General features: G+C 39.9%; 1 protein-coding gene across 1 annotated transcript; it reads left to right on the top strand.

Annotated features, from left to right (window-relative positions):
• The first annotated feature begins 13127 nt into the window (after positions 1–13127).
• On the top strand, positions 13128–14081 carry LOC108429613 (G-protein coupled receptor 183-like). The gene has a single exon (XM_017701477.1). The coding sequence runs from the start codon at positions 13128–13130 to the stop codon at positions 14079–14081; it is 954 nt and encodes a 317-aa protein (XP_017556966.1).
• Positions 14082–18151: the final 4070 nt, after the last annotated feature.

The raw sequence follows: 18151 nt of genomic DNA, 5'->3' as shown, positions 1-18151 counted from the left end.
CTGCTCAAAAAAATAAAGGGAACACTCAAATAACACATCCTAGATCTGAATGAATGAAATATTCTCATTGAATACTTTGTTCTGTACAAAGTTGAATGTGCTGACAACAGAATCAATGGAAATCAAATTTATTAACCAATGGAGGCCTGGATTTGGAGTCACACACAAAATAAGTGGAAAAATACTACAGGCTGAACCAACTTTGATGTAATGTCCTTAAAACCCTCCCTACAATGCCTGGGCATGCTCCTGATGAGGTGGCAGATGGTCTCCTGAGGGATCTCCTCCCAGACCTGGACTAAAGCATCCGCCAATTCCTGGACAGTCTGTGGTGCAATGTGGCATTGGTGGATGAAGCGAGACATGATGTCCCAGATGTGGTCAATCGGATTCAGGTCTGGGGAACAGACAGGTCAGTCCATAGCTTCAATGCCTTCATCTTGCAGGAACTGCTGACACACTCCAGCCACATGAGGTCTAGCATTGTCCTGCATTAGGAGGAGCCCAGGGCCAACCGCACCAGCATATGGTCTCACAAGGGGTCTGAGGATCTCATCTCGGTACCTAATGGCAGTCAGGCTACCTCTGGCGAGCACATGCAGGGCTGTGCGGCCCTGCAAAGAAATGCCACCCCACACCATTACTGACCCACTGCCAGACCGGTCATGCTGAAGGATGTTGCAGGCAGCAGATCGCTCTCCACGGCGTCTCCAGACTCGGTCATGTCTGTCACATGTGCTCAGTGTGAACCTGCTTTCATCTATGAAGAGCTCAGGGTGCCAGTGGCGAATTTGTCAATCCTGGTGTTCTCTGGCAAATGCCAAGCGTCCTGCACGGTGTTGGGCTGTGAGCACAATCCCCATCTGTGGACGTCGGGCCCTCATACCATCCTCATGGAGTCGGTTTCTAACCGTTTGTGCAGACACATGCACATTTGTGGCCTGCTGGAGGTCATTTTGCAGGGCTCTGGCAGTGCTCCTTCTGTTCCTCCTTGCACAAAGGTGGAGGTAGTGGTCCTGCTGCTGGGTTGTTGCCCTCCTACAGCCTCCTCCACATCTCCTGGTGTACTGGCCTGTCTCCTGGTAGCTCCTCCAGCCTCTGGACACTACGCTGACAGACACAGCAAACCTTCTTGCCAAAGCTTGCATTGATGTGCCATCCTGGATGAGCTGCACTACCTGAACCACTTGTGTGGGTTGTAGAGTCCGTCTCCTGCTACCTCGAGTGTGAAAGCACCACCAACATTCAAAAGTAACCAAAACATCAGCCAGAAAGCAGAAAGGTACTGAGAAGTGGTCTGTGGTCCTCACCTGCAGAACCACTCCTTTATTGAGTGTGTCTTGCTAATTGCCAATAATTTCCACCTGTTGTCTATTCCATTTGCACAACAGCTGTGAAATTGATTGTCAGTCAGTGTTGCTTCCTAAGTGGACAGTTTGATTTCACAGAAGTTTGATTTACTTGGAGTTATATTGTGTTGCTTAAGTGTCCTCTTTATTTTTTTGAGCAGTGTAGTTTAAGTTTGCTTAAATTCCTGCTAGTGCATCCTGACAGTAGTGCATTACAGTAGTCTAGCCTTGAAGTAATAAAGGCATGTACTAGTGTTTCTGCATCATGCAGGGATAAGGGATTTCTTATCTTGGCAATGTTGCAAAGATGTAAAAAAGTTGTCCTAGAGATACCACCTACGTGTTGATCTAATGAGTCAATTATGACACCAAGACTTTTTGCTGCTGAACCAGGTGTGATTGGAAAGTCAGCAAGATTTAAAATGAAATCTCCTCATTTATTTCTTGCCACTTTTGGACCCAGAAGGAGAACCTCTGTTTTGTTACTGTTTAGCAGGAGGAAGTTACACAACATCAGCCTTTCACGTCTTTTACACAGTCCTCTATTTTCTTTAATCTGTATTTGTCATCAGGCTTGGCTGATATGTACAATTCCATATCATCTGTAACAATGAAAGTTAATGCCATGGTTACTTATAACTGTGCCTAATGGTAACATGTATAGTGTAAATAATAATGGTCCTAAAATAGAGCCCTGCGGAATTCCAAATCTTACTTTTGAATGATTGGAAATCGTTTACCTTTATGAACTGATAATGTTCAGTTAAGTAAGATTTGAACCACAATAGGGCTGTCCCTGTGATTCCAACCATGTTTTAAGGCAGTGCTAGATAATAATGGTGGTCACACAAAATATTGATACTTTAAGCACAATTTGGACAGGTTCACTGTGAGGTGGACTCACTTGTGTTGCCAGCTATTCAGACATTAATGGCTGTGTGTTGAGTTATTTTCAGAGGACAGTAAATCTAAACTGCTATACAACCTGTACACTGACCATGAAAAGATATAATAAAATATTTGCAGAAATGTGAGGGGTGTACTCACTTTTGTGAGATACAGATACAGATACATACACACACACACACACACACACACACACACACACACACATATATATATATATTGGCACTGTAACTTGGAAGTAAATGATGATAAAGTTCTTCTTTCTTCCTTCTTCTAAAACTTGCACCACTTAAAGTCAAAAGAACATAAACCAATCAAAATACATCCATTTTATTATTAAATAAAAACATAGTAATAACATTCTGATTCATCAGTAACCAACAGCAACAAATAAATAATATTCAGTTAAGCCATCATGAAAAGATCAGAAAAAAAAAGGAAAAAAAAACTTAATTTCACAGACATTTGTGTTTAATGGTTGTTAGTGTTATTATTATAGTTGAATGCTAGTAATAAGATGAAATTAAATGACTGTAATTTTACAGATTAAAACCATCATTGAGAAAACAAACTTCTACTGTTAATTAACAAGTCTTGTTTGGTGCTCCTGCTGCCAGACTTTTTACCATACATAAAACCACAAAACTCCACAGCTCCACTGTATCACCACTCATGCCACTGGGGTGGTACCCTCAAGGGTACGTCTTCAGTATTTCTAGTTAGGAAACATAATTCTAACATAGTCTATATGCAACTTGCATTTACACATTAATGATACAAATGCAGCCCTTTTCCCTGCAAAGGTAAACACAATGTGCCTTTAAACTTCATTAAAATATACAAATGTACCTTTGAGGGATATTTACTTTATTTATTATTTGTTTCCCTATGAACATCTGTACAGCATAGCAGAAAGAAACCAATTAAAAGCTTGCACTTATGTGTCTAATCTAGACTGAAGATACATCATCTGAAGGGGTGTTTTCTAGTTTTTTAATCATAAAATCTTTACTTTGATTTATCATTAATTGAGTGACTACCACTTCCATTCTCCCATCTTAAAATCAATCAGTTACAGCTGAGTCATTTACATTTACAGCATTTACGCTCTTTCCCAGGGCAGCTTACAAAAAGTGCTTGTCTATCTAGAGAAAGTATCTTTGCTAGTTACAAATAGATTGGAGAGAAAGTTAGTCCTGAGCTCAGATATTGCCAGAAACAAAAGCCCATATTGATACCTAGAGAAAGGGAACAGAGTTAAACACAGTGCAGTGAAATACAGTTCAGTAAGTGCAGTACAACACATTACAATGATACTTAATTTAGTCCTCCCAACAAACACTGTTCCCAAAGGAACTTTAATTCCCTTCAGAGAGACATTAACATTCACACAAGCAACTACTCAAGGTTACACACCTTAACTGCCTCCGTCATGTGCATCCAAATAGACCCTACTGAGGAGATTAAATGTAAAGTAATCCACTTGCATAAGGAAGGAGAAAGTTTAAATCGGGAGTTTCCAAAACTGGTTTTAAAAAATCACTAAAAGATCCAGAGAAAATGAAAGACCTGGTAGACACCAAAACTGCCCCCATCAGAAAAACAGTACTTTAAAGCTTTCATCTTTGAGAGACAGGAGAAAATCAAGCTCCACTTGTGTTTCAGATCTGAAAAAATCTGCAGGTGTTTCTGTCCATCCTTCCACTGTGAGAAGACAATTTGACAGTATGTATGATTGTGTAACTGCCAAGAACTGCCCTTACTGAGAAAAGAAAACAGATAAAAACTGAGTAAATCTGCACTAAAACATCAAAACTGGACACGTAGATGGCATCTACATTTGTAATTGGGATTACTTCAGTTGTGAGAAGCGGAAAATGCAACAAACCTCTATTACTGAATTTTTGGTGTTGTGGAAAAATATCCCGGCAGATGTCTTCAAAAATCTGAAAGAAAAAGAATGGAAGCTGTAAAATAAGTAAAAGGTGGACACACTAAATTGAAATTGATGTTATATATACTTGTTGAGGATTTTATGTGATTTATCTCACTGCTGCTGGACCAAAACCTAATATCTCCAAAATAGCTTCTTTAAAGCAGAAAGAAAAAACAAATGTTAATTTTAATGTATGTTACACACAATGTAAAGGACAACAGACACTTCCAAATTATGTCAAAAACTGAAAAATGAAGACACAAGGTTTTGTATGTGTGTGTGTGTGTATGTGTGTGTGTGTGTGTGTGTATATATATATATATATACACACACACACACACACATACACATACACATACAAAACCTTTATATAGCATATATACACACATATAACAAAGTATTTACACAGCACAATGGGCAGGCTATGCCTTCATGTCACAAGCATAAACAAGCCAATTAACTGGCCACAATATTACAACCACATAGCACAAAGTGAAAAATCAAGTGTGTGAGCAGCCTCCATGTCTCACGGTCAGGAGCTTCAGAACTGGAGAGGATCTGGACACAGAAAACAAACAGAGCACATGCATTAGAACATAGACACATGCACAGTTATATGTACTAGAGGCTTTTAGACCTTTGTCATATAGGCACAGGTGACTACATGACTTACAATCCAAATGGATGCATCTTTTAAATCATTTACTATTAGAAAAAGAAAACCTCTTATATGCAGCATCCTAAACAAGTCAACAGGCACGGCTGTTTAAGAATTTATATAACATTTCGCTTTTGCCCTTTCAAATATGCATATGTATATTTTGTGAGGCTTTTCAAGTGCAGTAAATTATACATTGTACGAAAGACTTCCTCTGCATTCTAGTTTGAGCGTCCCTCACATCTTCATCATGGCCAGGTTCAGACTCAGATGCAGGCTGAATGTTCAGTCCCACACCTAACCCAAGTGTGTGTGATGAATAGGAGCTTTAATAGGGGATCAAGAGTGACGTGTGTGTGGGGTGGGAGTAACTCCAGGGCCTCTGGGCTGGTGGGACAAGACCCTGTCGTGTCCCAGATCGCAGATCAGCCCCCACGCTGGGCCTAAGAGAGCTCTAGAGAGAGTCAGGGGAGCGCTGCTGTTAAAGAGAACTGAAATACACCCGCTGTGGGTTTCACGCCTCATCACTCTTACTTTTGTTCATTTGTCTCAGTTTCACATGGCTGTGATTTATTTTCATAGCAGAGCTGGTCTTTACCTCCCTGGGTCCCTAAGCAAAATTCTGCTAGGGGCCCTCCTACCCAACCTGTGAGCCATGTAAACCATTTGCAATTGCTACACAATCACATCTGACACCCCAGTGCTCCCATTACAATCCTCCCTCCTTTAAAGCAGTTTGGTGCATCTGTTGGTCCAAGATTAAGTAGAACATAACATAATGAGGTATAACAAACAATATTTATTGAATGTATTTATTTATTTCCTTTAATACATTTTCAAATATAAGTTACTATTACTACTATGGCTTGTCTGAATACTTCCATCCATCCATCCATCCATCCATTTTCCAAGCCGCTTCTCCGTCAGGGTCGCGGGGTGTCTGAATACTTGATGGTTATTATTTACTGAGAGATGTGCATCCATATTGCATAGTACACTCAGCTAATCTACATATTAAGTCCAATATTTAATCAATAGTCAATATTAATCCATTGCTTTCCATTTTGCATTACTCCAGAGTTGTAGCTAAACCTTCACTGAGAGACTAGATGAGTGTCACTGTCTTGTTTTAAAACTATGTGCTCCTATGAGGAGAATGTCATCACGCTCAAATCATGTCTGGACCAGACTGGACTCCACAGAGGTCATAATGTAATACAAAGTTGAATTTCACTCTAACAGACTAGAGAGAGCTGTGCTGCCCAGCTAGCAATTTTTATTTTTTTAATTAAACTTTGGAGAGGAGAAAATACAAGTTTAGCTTATTGCTGTCCCTGCAATTCTCATGGTGTTTTTTTTTTCTTTTTTCATGTCCAGAAGGATAGTTCCACTTCACCCCCTCATTAAAGTTATAAACAAAAAACAACTATGACGCAAGAGGGAGGCAGGGACCTTGTGCAATTTGTGGGGCCCTGCAGAATGTGTGCAGTGACCGTATAGAGCCAACTGCCTCTGCTTCATAGAGAAGCACTTACTGCCATAGCTTAGAGACCCTCTGCACTCACAACACACACACACACACATTTTGTAAGCCACTTCTCCGTCAGGGTCACAGGGGGGTGGTGGAGCCTATCCCAGCGGTCGTACTCACAACAGTTTCTTAAAGGATTAACTGTTGTTGGTGGTTTATGGTAATTATATAGATCATATATAATATAATAAATATATTGTATATATTTCTGTCAAATGTCTTTCCATAGCACAGAGTTTACATTTTACCATTAAAGAGACAGACTTTCTCAGCACTTGTATAAAAACCCCGCTAGAAAAACAAGCAAAAAAAATATAGAATTTATTATATATCATCTCTGACACTGAACATGTTTACATATTCACCTATTAACTTCTTTTAGCATATTTGACATTGGCTCCCCTGCTTGAAAGTACAGCATATCACTGCTGTTGGAACAAAACTTCATATTTCCAAAATGGTAACTTTAGAGGAAAAGGAAAGAAAACATTCTTAACCGTTAATAATGGAGAAATGATTCCTTCCAAGTAACTTTGGAGCTTTTCTATTGGTCCATTCATTATAGAATTTTGACACATGCTAAAGAGCAGCTGGAAATTTCTAATTATGTAAAAAATGAGAAAAGAAAACAAAAAATAGAGAGTCTTGGATGCTTGTTTTTTGGAGCTGGTATGCTGGTCAGCAGCAACAAATGCTAACGTGCTGAATAACCAGCAAAACCAATATACATGTTGTGTTTTGGATGTTGGTCATACAGCATGACCAGCACCACACTAACACTAGGCTAATACAGACCAGCATAAATGAGCTATGCTATGTTTTTCAGCAGAGAAATCAGTTTGTCTCAATAGCTTTGTGAAGTAAGCTTGAACCCATCACAGTCCAGTATAGAATATATTTAAGTGAGCAGATTTCTGAAATGAAAACTGGGGACATTTCTAGTTTGGCAGTCAATGTATTGTTAAAGTATCCAATGTTTTTGTCTACAAAACAAAAAAGGGGGGTGGGCAGTTCCAGTTTCCTGTATTTTGACCATTGTAACTGTTGTACCGTAACAAACTCTGGTGAAGGACGAATGATAAAACTGGGTACTAAGTTAGTAAATTTGTAAACCGTGTCAGAAAATGGAAAAAGAGACTCATGGCTACACAAATAAAGACCTGGTGGCTGTAGACCAATAGCCATTTGTGAGTTCAGAACATGCCTCCAAAATGGGGTGGTAGTATGAGGGAAGACTGATTGAGGGAGGGGGAGAACTCTGAGAACTTGGGCTGGATTTTTGGGCAGCATCTGCCTGTAGCAAGAAGGCCAGACAACCCTCATGGCTGTAGTAGGACCGATGCAGGACTGAGGAACAGGGAGGAGATGGGGTGGTGATGGAGTTGAGAATGCTTTGTCACAGGAACGGAAGGTAAGGATGTGAAATTTTAAGCCATTAGATTGGAAGAAGGAGGGGTTTCAGCCAGGATCCCCCCTAACCTTACTCATAATATAACCACATGTATGGTCACCCTATAAAATATGCTACATGGCAACAGAAAACTGACCTAACATAATGTCGCTAATTTGTTTGACATGAGCAGTTAGCCATTAGCTAAAATAGATTAATGGTGTTGTTTAGTACTACAACAGTGTCCAGCATCTACCTAATAAACTGGTGAGGAGCTGTTTTAATAGCAGGTAGTAGCTTAGCCTGCTTAGCACTTGAGACACAGCATCACAGGTTTGACTCTGGTCCACTAAAGCTCCGTTCACGCAAATTTAGAGGGGGAGCACTCAAATACGAACGAGGGAGCAAATATATGCTGTCTTGTGTGCAATTGTGAGCTAAAGCTACTCTAGCTTTACGCTGTCTTCACCAGCAACAGAGACTAATGTTAGCTTAGCCAGCAGGCTAAAACAGTTTAATACACCACAACACAGGTTCAATAGCCACATATTTAGAAGTCAAACACTCAAAACAGTGTGAATGAAGTCAAGAAACTGGTCCTGGAGAAAAACAAAATTCAACTTCTGTGGTGTATTGTGTGTTTTTGCATGTGCTATGCTGGTTTTTGTAGCAGGGGAGCTACATTATAAGCCTGCTAAGCTAATGTAGCATAATTAGCTTTCCTTAGCACCATTAAACATTAAGCAACTGTTGCATTTATGCCCAACATTGGGTGATGAATTAAAAGTAACACTACTTTATATACAGCCTCTAGCCACCTCCATACACTGCAAAACCAGTGAATATTTTCTGTAAGTTTAGGCTAAAAAAACATGTGGAATCTATCGGTTGTGCCGTGTGGTGTCACTATTGAGAGTCTAGCGTGCAGCAGCCCAACCAAGCACATTATGGCTTGGCTTCTTTATCTATGAAAAACTTAAGCTTTATCTGTAACAAAAACATATTATTAGTTAATCATGCTACAAAGCAAGTCAGTCAAAGTGAAATTAAAGCCAAAATGTGGCATGCCATGACACCAGTTGAAAAGCCAAAACAATATAAAGTTAGATTATATTTTATTAATAAATGCCCAAGAAAAGATTCAGCAATTTATTACTGTACCTTGACTGTTTTTATGGTGTAAATTATGACTTTAGGTGTAGCCTTATTGATCACTTCATGGGGAGAGACTCACTGTCTCATGAAAAAAGCCAGTTGTAATAAATCATTTAACAAAGAAACTGTAGAAAAATCACTGGTTCAGGAGATGATCATCAGCTAGAGTCTTTCATTTTTACATGTCCACATGTCCATTTAGCTCTACACTGCCTTCTTGAGGACATTGACATTTCATTTGAAGTGAAGAGTCTGTGCTGGTAAATATTAGTTTGGTTTGTGCACTTTAGGTTCTACATACCTCATTCGTTCCTTCAGATGCCACCTTCAAATTACCACCAAAGCCACCCGCTGCCTTTCAGGGAGTTGGTTCATATGCATTTCGTATCACTCTTTCTTTTTCTGTGTGACCTGAAAAAGCACCTGTGGTTCCCGCTCTCACCTGTGGACGAAACATCTCACTGGAGAACGTTGAACAAAACAGCCCATCAGCAATTTCTCCAGGGACATGGTCCAAAAGGCTTTTATCAAGAAGACCCTCCCTTTCCTCAATAAGCCTAATTCCTCAGGGTTTAAGAAAGTTTATAAAGAGTTTTCTCCAACTATCCAAACCTTTCCATCAGGGCCCTCCCGCTTATACTGTGGTGGACAAGACTGTAGATATCCACAGGATAGAGAAGGTACGTAGCATCAATTATGTATGTAAATGTGTTTGTTTTGGTGGGGCAGTGTTAAAGAGGCTCTGTATGTTCATTTTCATTGTCTATCCACGTTGCATTAGGCTTGACGATTTTAGTTTCAGGTGCCCATGCTGGCTTTTTAGAGGTTTACTTGTACGTGTGAATGTGTTGTAAATGAAAAACGTTAAGTTAATTTAAATATAGTAAATGCTAATGTAAATAGAAGTTAATAAAGTAATTAATTGTATAAACCCAATAGTAATATAGGACTTTAGGGATTAAAGTAGTACTTCAATAATTGGCTGTAAATGTATGTATCATGATCCATTACTATCATCATCATCTTCACCTAGTATTTCTAACCACATTCAAGTGACTCAAAGTCCTGCTGACCGATTATTCAGGCATGGCCTTCTGAATCTGAATGTTTAAGTGTAAATTTGCTTGCTTAACACTTTCATCACTAAACTTTCCAAGAGTGGCCTTCAGTTTATACATGTTGCTGTTGCCCACGTTCAGCAGGAGGGCTTAGGACTTTCATTTTAGACCCCAGTTCTCTCTGTGCCAGCAGTATTTTACTGCCCGAATTAATAGTCCACAGCCTAATCCCTCCAGTGACACATCTTATTAAATCAGCTGTCTGTTTTCTACCTTTAAACTGGTCACAATTCCCAGAGCCAGAGGAATAAAAACACAGTTCATTACAAGGGTCATCTCCAGAGAGCCTGTTTAGCAAACAGCAAACTGTGTTAGCCCGAGGCTGGAGCAAGAGGGAAGAGGATGAAGCCTGTTTAGGAGCCACGAGGGACCTGCAGCGCCCCAGACAGCTCAGGCAGGCTCACAGCTGAAGGGCAGCTCCCATCCCTATAGACCTCGCAGGGTGGCGCTAAGCACTCACTCATCTATAAAAGACTGTTTTTCAATCACAGTTACTGTATTCTCTGCTCTGACACTTCACACTGAATACACGGCTGGATTAGCAGCTGATGAGCTGAAGCTGGACTATCGATTGCTATCACTAGTGTCAAACACAGGGAGAAATTCAGATATGTAGGAAAACAAATGTGCAATATACATCCTTCAGTGTGTGGGGGAGATGATTGGATTAATCTTTTTTTATTAACCCAGGAAGATGATCTTTATTTACATGTGCCTGCAGTTTTGCATCATATGACAAGGTGCAGTATTGTCAGTGATGTTATAGAGTCAACTCCAGAATTACTGCCACTGCGCAAGAAACTGAAGAAAAACAATGATGTAAAATAAACAATACATATAATTATTCGAATATTCCTTAAAAATGTTTTGTGAAATCGCAATTTCTTATAAGTAGTGTATTCTTTTAAAAATGTGGAGCAATTTTTTCTTTAATGTGGAAAAATCTTTCTTTTTATTGCTCATCATCTACAGGATCACTGTTATCTGTGACCATTTCCTGTTTTCCTGGAATAATAAAAATAATAATAATAATAACAATAATAATAATAATGAATTACCTTTAAATAGTACCTTTTACAATCCCAAGCTCACTTTACATAACAAAGAACAAAAAATATAAAATTAAAATAGAAAGGAAGCTATGACTAAGCAGTAAAGGAGGAAGAGAGATGCTCATGAAAAAGAAAAGTCTTTAAATCAGATCTGAAAGTAGAAAAAGAAGAGCAGTCATGGAGAGATTGAGAGATGTCCAGAGTTTGGGGGCCATGGCACTGAAGGACCTACCTCAAAGGGGGAAAGTCTGGTGCGTGGCACAGCAAGTGAGATATTACAAGAAGACCTAAAAGAGCGAGAGGTAGTGTAAGAGGTCAGGAGTTCACTGACGTAGAGGAGAGCAAGGTTATGCATGGCTTTGAAAGTGAGAAGTAAAATTTTAAACTTCATACAGGACAGGACCAGCAGCCAGTGTAGCTGAGAGAGAAAGAGAGTGATGCAAGCTGAACGCTTAGTATTGGTGAGAACTCTAGAGTTCTGAAGATAGTGCAGCATTTTTATAGACCAACGAAGAGGGAGTTACAGTAATCAGTCAGAATCAGAATGTGTGGCTACACACATGTAAAATTTGTCATCCATCAACATGAGTAAAATCCAAGAGTTGTCAACTCAAATGAGACAGAAGGTTCTGGACCTTTTTGTAAAAAAAATTATTAGTCAGTTGAAATTGACATTAAGCACAATCAGGACAATAAATAAAAAGTTTTAATAAAACAGAACATCTGAAAACATGCCAGGGATAGGACGTGGGCTAATTTTCTCTGTGGTGGTCCCTGTCCAAACGTGTATGTGTGTGTGTTCTCTCTGTCTCTCTGTTTGTGCAGAGACTGTTCCTCTGTTCTCCTGTGGGATTTGGCACAAGCTTGCAGGATAACAGAATAACAGCCCTGAGGGGCAGACGAGCCAGTCTCTAGACACTCTGGGCTGTTTGTAGTCACTGGTTTATTTTTCTGACAGTGAAACATGACACTGCATTCCAAAAACTGCTGCTCAGGTGGGGGATTATTGGACATCTTGCTCTGGGTGAAATGGCACTTATTAGTGGAGGTGAAAGGAATCAGTTAGCCTAATAGGCATTTCCAATGTTTGTGAGTTTCAAATTAGATGTACCGCTTCAGAGAACAGGAAATGGAATTATCCTCATAGTGATGAATAAAATGGTGTGATTTTTTTGTCCTTTGAAGTAAAACTTTGATGAACTCTGTGAACTTTGTTCAAAAATGCACTATATAGATCTGAGTCCATACCGGTGGCAAACCATGACTGTTAGAGCTAGGCCTTCAATTCAGGCCATAAATGTCAAAATTTGAGGAAAAAATGACTCATTTCAGTTTGTGTCCCTATAGTATGGAAGCATATCAGAAGCAAAATTCAAATGAAAATGTAATATGTGAAATGATTGTTAAAAATGACAGAGGAGAACATCCTCGAGAACACACCATTGTTAGTACCAATCATTTACATATTCCTTTCCACAGGACAACATGTGATAAGGGGTTTTGTTACTGTAGGCCAGTGGTCACCAACCCTCCTCCCAGTGATCTACTTTCAAACAGTGTCAAGTTTATTCCAAACCTGCATCTAACATTCTGCCCCCATGCCTTAACTAACACTGATGCATCTGATCCAGCCAACTCATTAGCTGTAGGCCATTTGAGTGAGTTAATGAACTAGAAAACTGTTAAATGTTGTGCTGTTCCTAGCTGCTGGGAAGCAAATAGATCATTGCAACCATCCAAAATCTAACTGCAGCCTTCCAAAACATCCAAACATCCAAAAGGAGAGACTGAAGTTCAAAAAGTTCAAAAGTCTTTGCTTTCTGAACAAGGCACAACACAGGGGGTCCAGATTGGTTATATATCAGTCCTAAAGACACAGCAACAAAAAAATTATGATGATGATGATGATGGTGATAATGATAAGAAAGGGGTTAATTATGCAAGACAGTCCTACTCTGCAGTAGAGGCTAATAAATTCTACAAATTTTTGTCCGTGACAACATCTTTCAACAGGAACAACTGTACTAAAGCCATGTGGGAGCGATACAACATCTACTCCAGAACAAACTACACTCTCGATCCTATTCCTTTCCCGAATAACATCACCCTGGAGCATGTCAACACTACTCATAAGCCCTTTAGTGTGTTTGATGGCTGTGAACACATGGTGGAGGGCATCCTCTTTGACCTGATAGTGCAATGTTTTAACATAGCCGTAGGAGTGCCAGCCAACTTCCTGGTCATTGCCACCCTGATTCAAAACAGGCATGAGCCCACCACTTCTGACATCTTCCTTGGCTGCCTGGCCTTCATGGATGCCTACTTTGGGCTCATGGTCCCTATAAGCTTCCTCAACTTCTACCACTGGAGGAGCAAGGAAGGCTGGATGGCCATGAAGTTCTCTTATGGTGTGAAGGACACCAGCGGCCCTCTCTTCCTGTCCTGCATTTGCCTAGACCGTTTTGTGGCTGTGCTCTTCCCCATAGCTTTTGGCCAACTCAAGGCCATCAAGTACAGGCTCAGCCTCTCTGTGTTCGTCTTGTGCCTCACTTTTACTTATGCCTCAGCCAAAATGATTGGAGGCCTCCCCAACTTTGAGAAGGTTTTCACAGGTGAGATCCTGGCCACATTTGCCTGGATGGTGGTGTGCAACCTGTCCATTCTTTGGGCACTAAAGCGCTCACGGGGTGCAGGCAAAGATGAGATGCACCCAATGAAGAAGAAGGCCTTCAAGATGGTGCTGTCACTTCTGGCCATTATTGTGTGCAACTACTTGCCTCCAGTGGCATTATTCCCCTTCCAGGATCACTATGCTCCAATGGCCTTCACCTGCTACGTTCAGCCAGCTGGTTTCGCCTTCCTGAACATCAGCAGCACCATCCAGCCCCTTGTTTACCTGTCCCGCCTAGAAAAGGTGCCCTTTCTGCCCCAGTCCTTCTTAAAGAGGTTCTCCTGCAAAGAGAAAAAAGGCCCCTCACCAGCTTAAAGGACTAGAAGATCTGCATAGGAGACCAGAGCTCCAGATTGGTCATGTGACGTTTTGAATGTGGCAATATTTTGCATGTCAAGGTGTTTTCAGGAAAAAGTTCATACTGTCAACGTAAATACAACCCCAATTCCAATGAACTTGGGACGTTGTGTAAAACATAAAGAAAAAACAGAATACGATGATTTGCAAATCCTTTTCAACCTATATTCAGTTTAACACACTGCAAAGACAAGATATTTAATGTTCAAACAGATAAACTTTATTGTTTTTTGCAAATATTCACTCATTTTGAATTTGATGCCTGCAACACATTCCAAAGAAGTTGGGACAGGGGCATGTTTACCACTGTGTTACATCACCTTTCCTTTTATCAACACTCAGTAAGCGTTTGGGAACTGAGGACACTAATTGTTGAAGCTTAGTAGGTGGAATTCTTTCCCATTCTTGCTTGATGTAGAACTTCAGTTGCTCAACAGTCCGGGATCTCAGTTGTCATTTTTTGCGCTTCATAATGCGCCACACATTTTCAATGGGAGACAGGTCTGGACTGCAGACAGGCCAGTCTAGTACCCGCACTCATTTACTACGAAGCCACGCTGTTGTAACATGCAGAATGTGGCTTGTCATTGTCTTGCTGAAATAAGCAGGACGTCCCTGAAAAAGACATTGCTTGTATGGCAGCATATGTTGCTCCAAAACCTGTATGTACCTTTTAGCATTAATGGTGCCTTCACAGATGTGCAAGTTACCCATGCCATGGGCACTAACACACCCCCACATCATCAGAGATGCTGGCTTTTTAACTTTGTGCTGATAACAATCCGGACAGTCCTTTTCCTCTTTGGCCCGGAGGACACGACATCCATGACTTCCAAAAACAATTTGAAATGTGGACTCGTCAGACCACAGGACACTTTTCCACTTTGTGTCAGTCCATCTCAGATGAGCTCGGGCCCAGAGAAGCCGGCGGCGTTTCTGTGTGTTGTTGATATATGGCTTTTGCTTTGCATGGCAGAGTTTTAACTTGCACTTGTAGATGGAGCAACAAACTGTGTTCACTGACAGTGGTTTTCTGAAGTGTTCCTGAGCCCATTTGGGAATATCCGTTACAGCAACCGTTGTTGGTTTTTAATGCAGTGCCGCCTGAGCGATCGAAGGTCACGGGCATTCAATGATGGTTTTCTGCCTTGCCGTATACTTGCAGAGATTTCTCCAGATTCTCTGAATCTTTTGATGATATTATGGCCTGTAGATGATGAAATCCCTAAATTCCTTGCAATTGCACATTGAGAAACGTTGTTCTTAAACTGCTGGACTATTTGCTCACGCAGTTGTTCACACAGTGGTGAACCTCACCCCATCCTTTCAGGGTTGCTCTCTTTATACCCAATCATGACACTCACCTGTTTCCAGTTAACCTGTTCACCTGTGGAATGTTCCAAACAGGTGTTTTTTTGAGCATTCCTCAACTTTCCCAGTCTTTTGTTGCCCCTGTCCCAACTTCTTTGGAATGTGTTGCAGGCATCAAATTCAAAATCAGTGAATATTTGCAGAAAAAAATAAAGTTTATCTGTTTGAAAATTAAATATCTTGTCTTTGTAGTTATTCAATTGAATATAGGTTGAAAAGGATTTGCAAGTCATCGTATTCTGTTTTTATTTGTTTTACACAACGTCCCAACTTCATTGGAATTGGGGTTGTAACATTAGCGTGTCTAACACTAATATTTTACCTTTCTGTCATGACACATGAGATCTGACGTAATGTAGACTAAACTACTTCATCCTTCTCTCTGCCTTTTTAATGTTTTTTCATCTGCGGACCCAGAGCGTCAGCAAGAATCATAGTTTCTGCAATTTCAGATTTTGGGGAAATGGCATAGTTTAGGACCCTCGAAGATATTCTCTAAATATTCTCTCATGGTGTTCTAATCATTAGCAATTTGACATGTTTGAAGCAATGATATATGCAGGGGTACACTTACTTTTTCCACATAAGAAAATTGCTTGACCCTTTATTGTAATTGTATAAAACATGACAAAAACGTTAATTCTAAGTGTCACTTTTTAAATCGCTTCACGTGTTATTATTTATCTGATAGAATGAGAACCAACTCATTCGCATATACCTACCCATTCAGCTTACAGCAGCTTAGACTTGTCCATTATAAGCAGTGGACATAAGAAGTTATAAGCAGTGTTTGAGCTCTGAGTGCTTTTTGAATGAAGCAGCCAGTCAGAACTAAGTTCATTTTTCTTATATTAGTCTTAAAGGCACAGTACCATAACAGCTTACAGACAAAGAAAGGTTGGAAAATATGTCATGAAAAACAAAGTATGACAATTTTGGTACACAAAAACTAGGATTTGGGCCCTTTAAAGGCCCAAAAAAAATCTACCTGTTTGTAGTTAAAGTTATTATCTCACTAGCTAATTCAATGTGGTCTTAATCTAAGAGGATGATTTTTTATGCGCTATGAAAAACATTTTTTTAAAATGGAAATAGTGTATGTAAACAGAAAATGTAAGCATTTTTAAATGGACGTCTATGGAGTACCCTGTTTCCTGACACAACACAGGAACTTGCTACTTGGGAAGAAAGGGCAGGTTTTGAGCTGCTGCCAGGTCTCCACTTCTGCAGATATTTTTGGGACTGTGGCGCCATCGTGTGTATGTCATCCACATTGATTCATTTTTGCCTTGACGATCTCAAAGTCTTTCTCTCTAATTACTGAAATAAATATTGAATAGTTTTATTTGTATGATTATATTATGAAGAGCTCTAACAATCTGACTTCAGCTCATGAAGGCCTTGAGGCCTTGATCATAGTGGAAGGATTGTATGCTATATGCTTCTACTATATGCTTATAATTAATCAGTGGACTAAAGTAGGTGACTTTGCGTGTATAAGGAACACTCATGAGATACTGAATCAGATCGCAAAACATATCCTATTGGCTGTTTGGAAAAACAGTTCATCATTAGTACAGCTGTGTTCACTTTTTCCATGTAAATAAATCACTCACATGCATCACAGGCTCTGTTACCAACAGTCTCTGTCTGCATATTCACTTTATGACATTTCATAATCATCAGCGTGACAGGAGTGAACGGTTCTATCCTTGTGGTGGTTCTTTTACAAACATGTACCTTCAGCACAACAGCAGGGTGAAGACAGTGGTGGTCCGTGTCCACTGGTATGTATTTGTGTGTTCTCTTGCTGTTTGTTTCTCTGTTCCCCTGTGAGATCTGGTTCAAGTTTGCAGGATAACAGAATAACAGCCCTGAGGGGCAGACGCTCCAGTCTCCAGACACTCTAGGCTGTTTGTTGTCTTTGATTTATTTTCCTTCTGACAGTGAAACATGACACTTTTTTTCTTGTTCTATGCCAAATGGCATTTAAGTGACAGAAATCAGGTGTCGTAATAGTCATTCTTCATGTTTATGAGTTTCAAATCAACACTTGTATGGTGATCTGTATAGTGAATAACTAAATTGGCGAGGCCTCCCTTCCCCACTGAAGATTTTCCTCCCATATGCAGAGCAAATATATTTCCATATGTTTTTCAAAATATGGTGACATGAAGGTAAATATTAACAAATGACCCTTTTATTATCATCACTGTCTAAAAACATGAATATCCTCTTTTTTTTTCGATTTTCATCAGCTGCCCTTCACTGTGCATCATTGTGTACACTACTAAAAAGATGGTTCTTCAAAGGTTCTTCACTAAAGAAAATATAGAACCGTGAACACTTAAAGAACCCTTTGTTTAGTACACATGGTTCTATATAACACCAACAAGGGCTTTTCTATTGTTGCAGACATGACATCACAACAATAACAGAACCCTTTTTAGTGCATTATTGAACCCTTTTCAAAAAGGTTCTGTATCTCCATCTACAGCACTCTGCAATCTGAAGAATCCTTTCATGATGCAAAGAACCCTTTAATCTTGCAAAGGGTTCTTTGAGTGTTCATGCTTCTATGTAGAATGATTTTCATTACTAAACCCTTTACTAAACTCTACTGAACCCTTGAAGAACCATCCTTTTTACAGCTTTCA

This window comes from Pygocentrus nattereri, chromosome 1 (assembly GCF_015220715.1).
Source record: "Pygocentrus nattereri isolate fPygNat1 chromosome 1, fPygNat1.pri, whole genome shotgun sequence".
In the NCBI taxonomy this organism is placed as follows: Eukaryota; Metazoa; Chordata; class Actinopteri; order Characiformes; family Serrasalmidae; genus Pygocentrus; species Pygocentrus nattereri.
The sequence above is the reverse complement of the archived record's forward strand: the minus strand, read 5'-3'. Positions and strand labels throughout refer to the sequence as shown.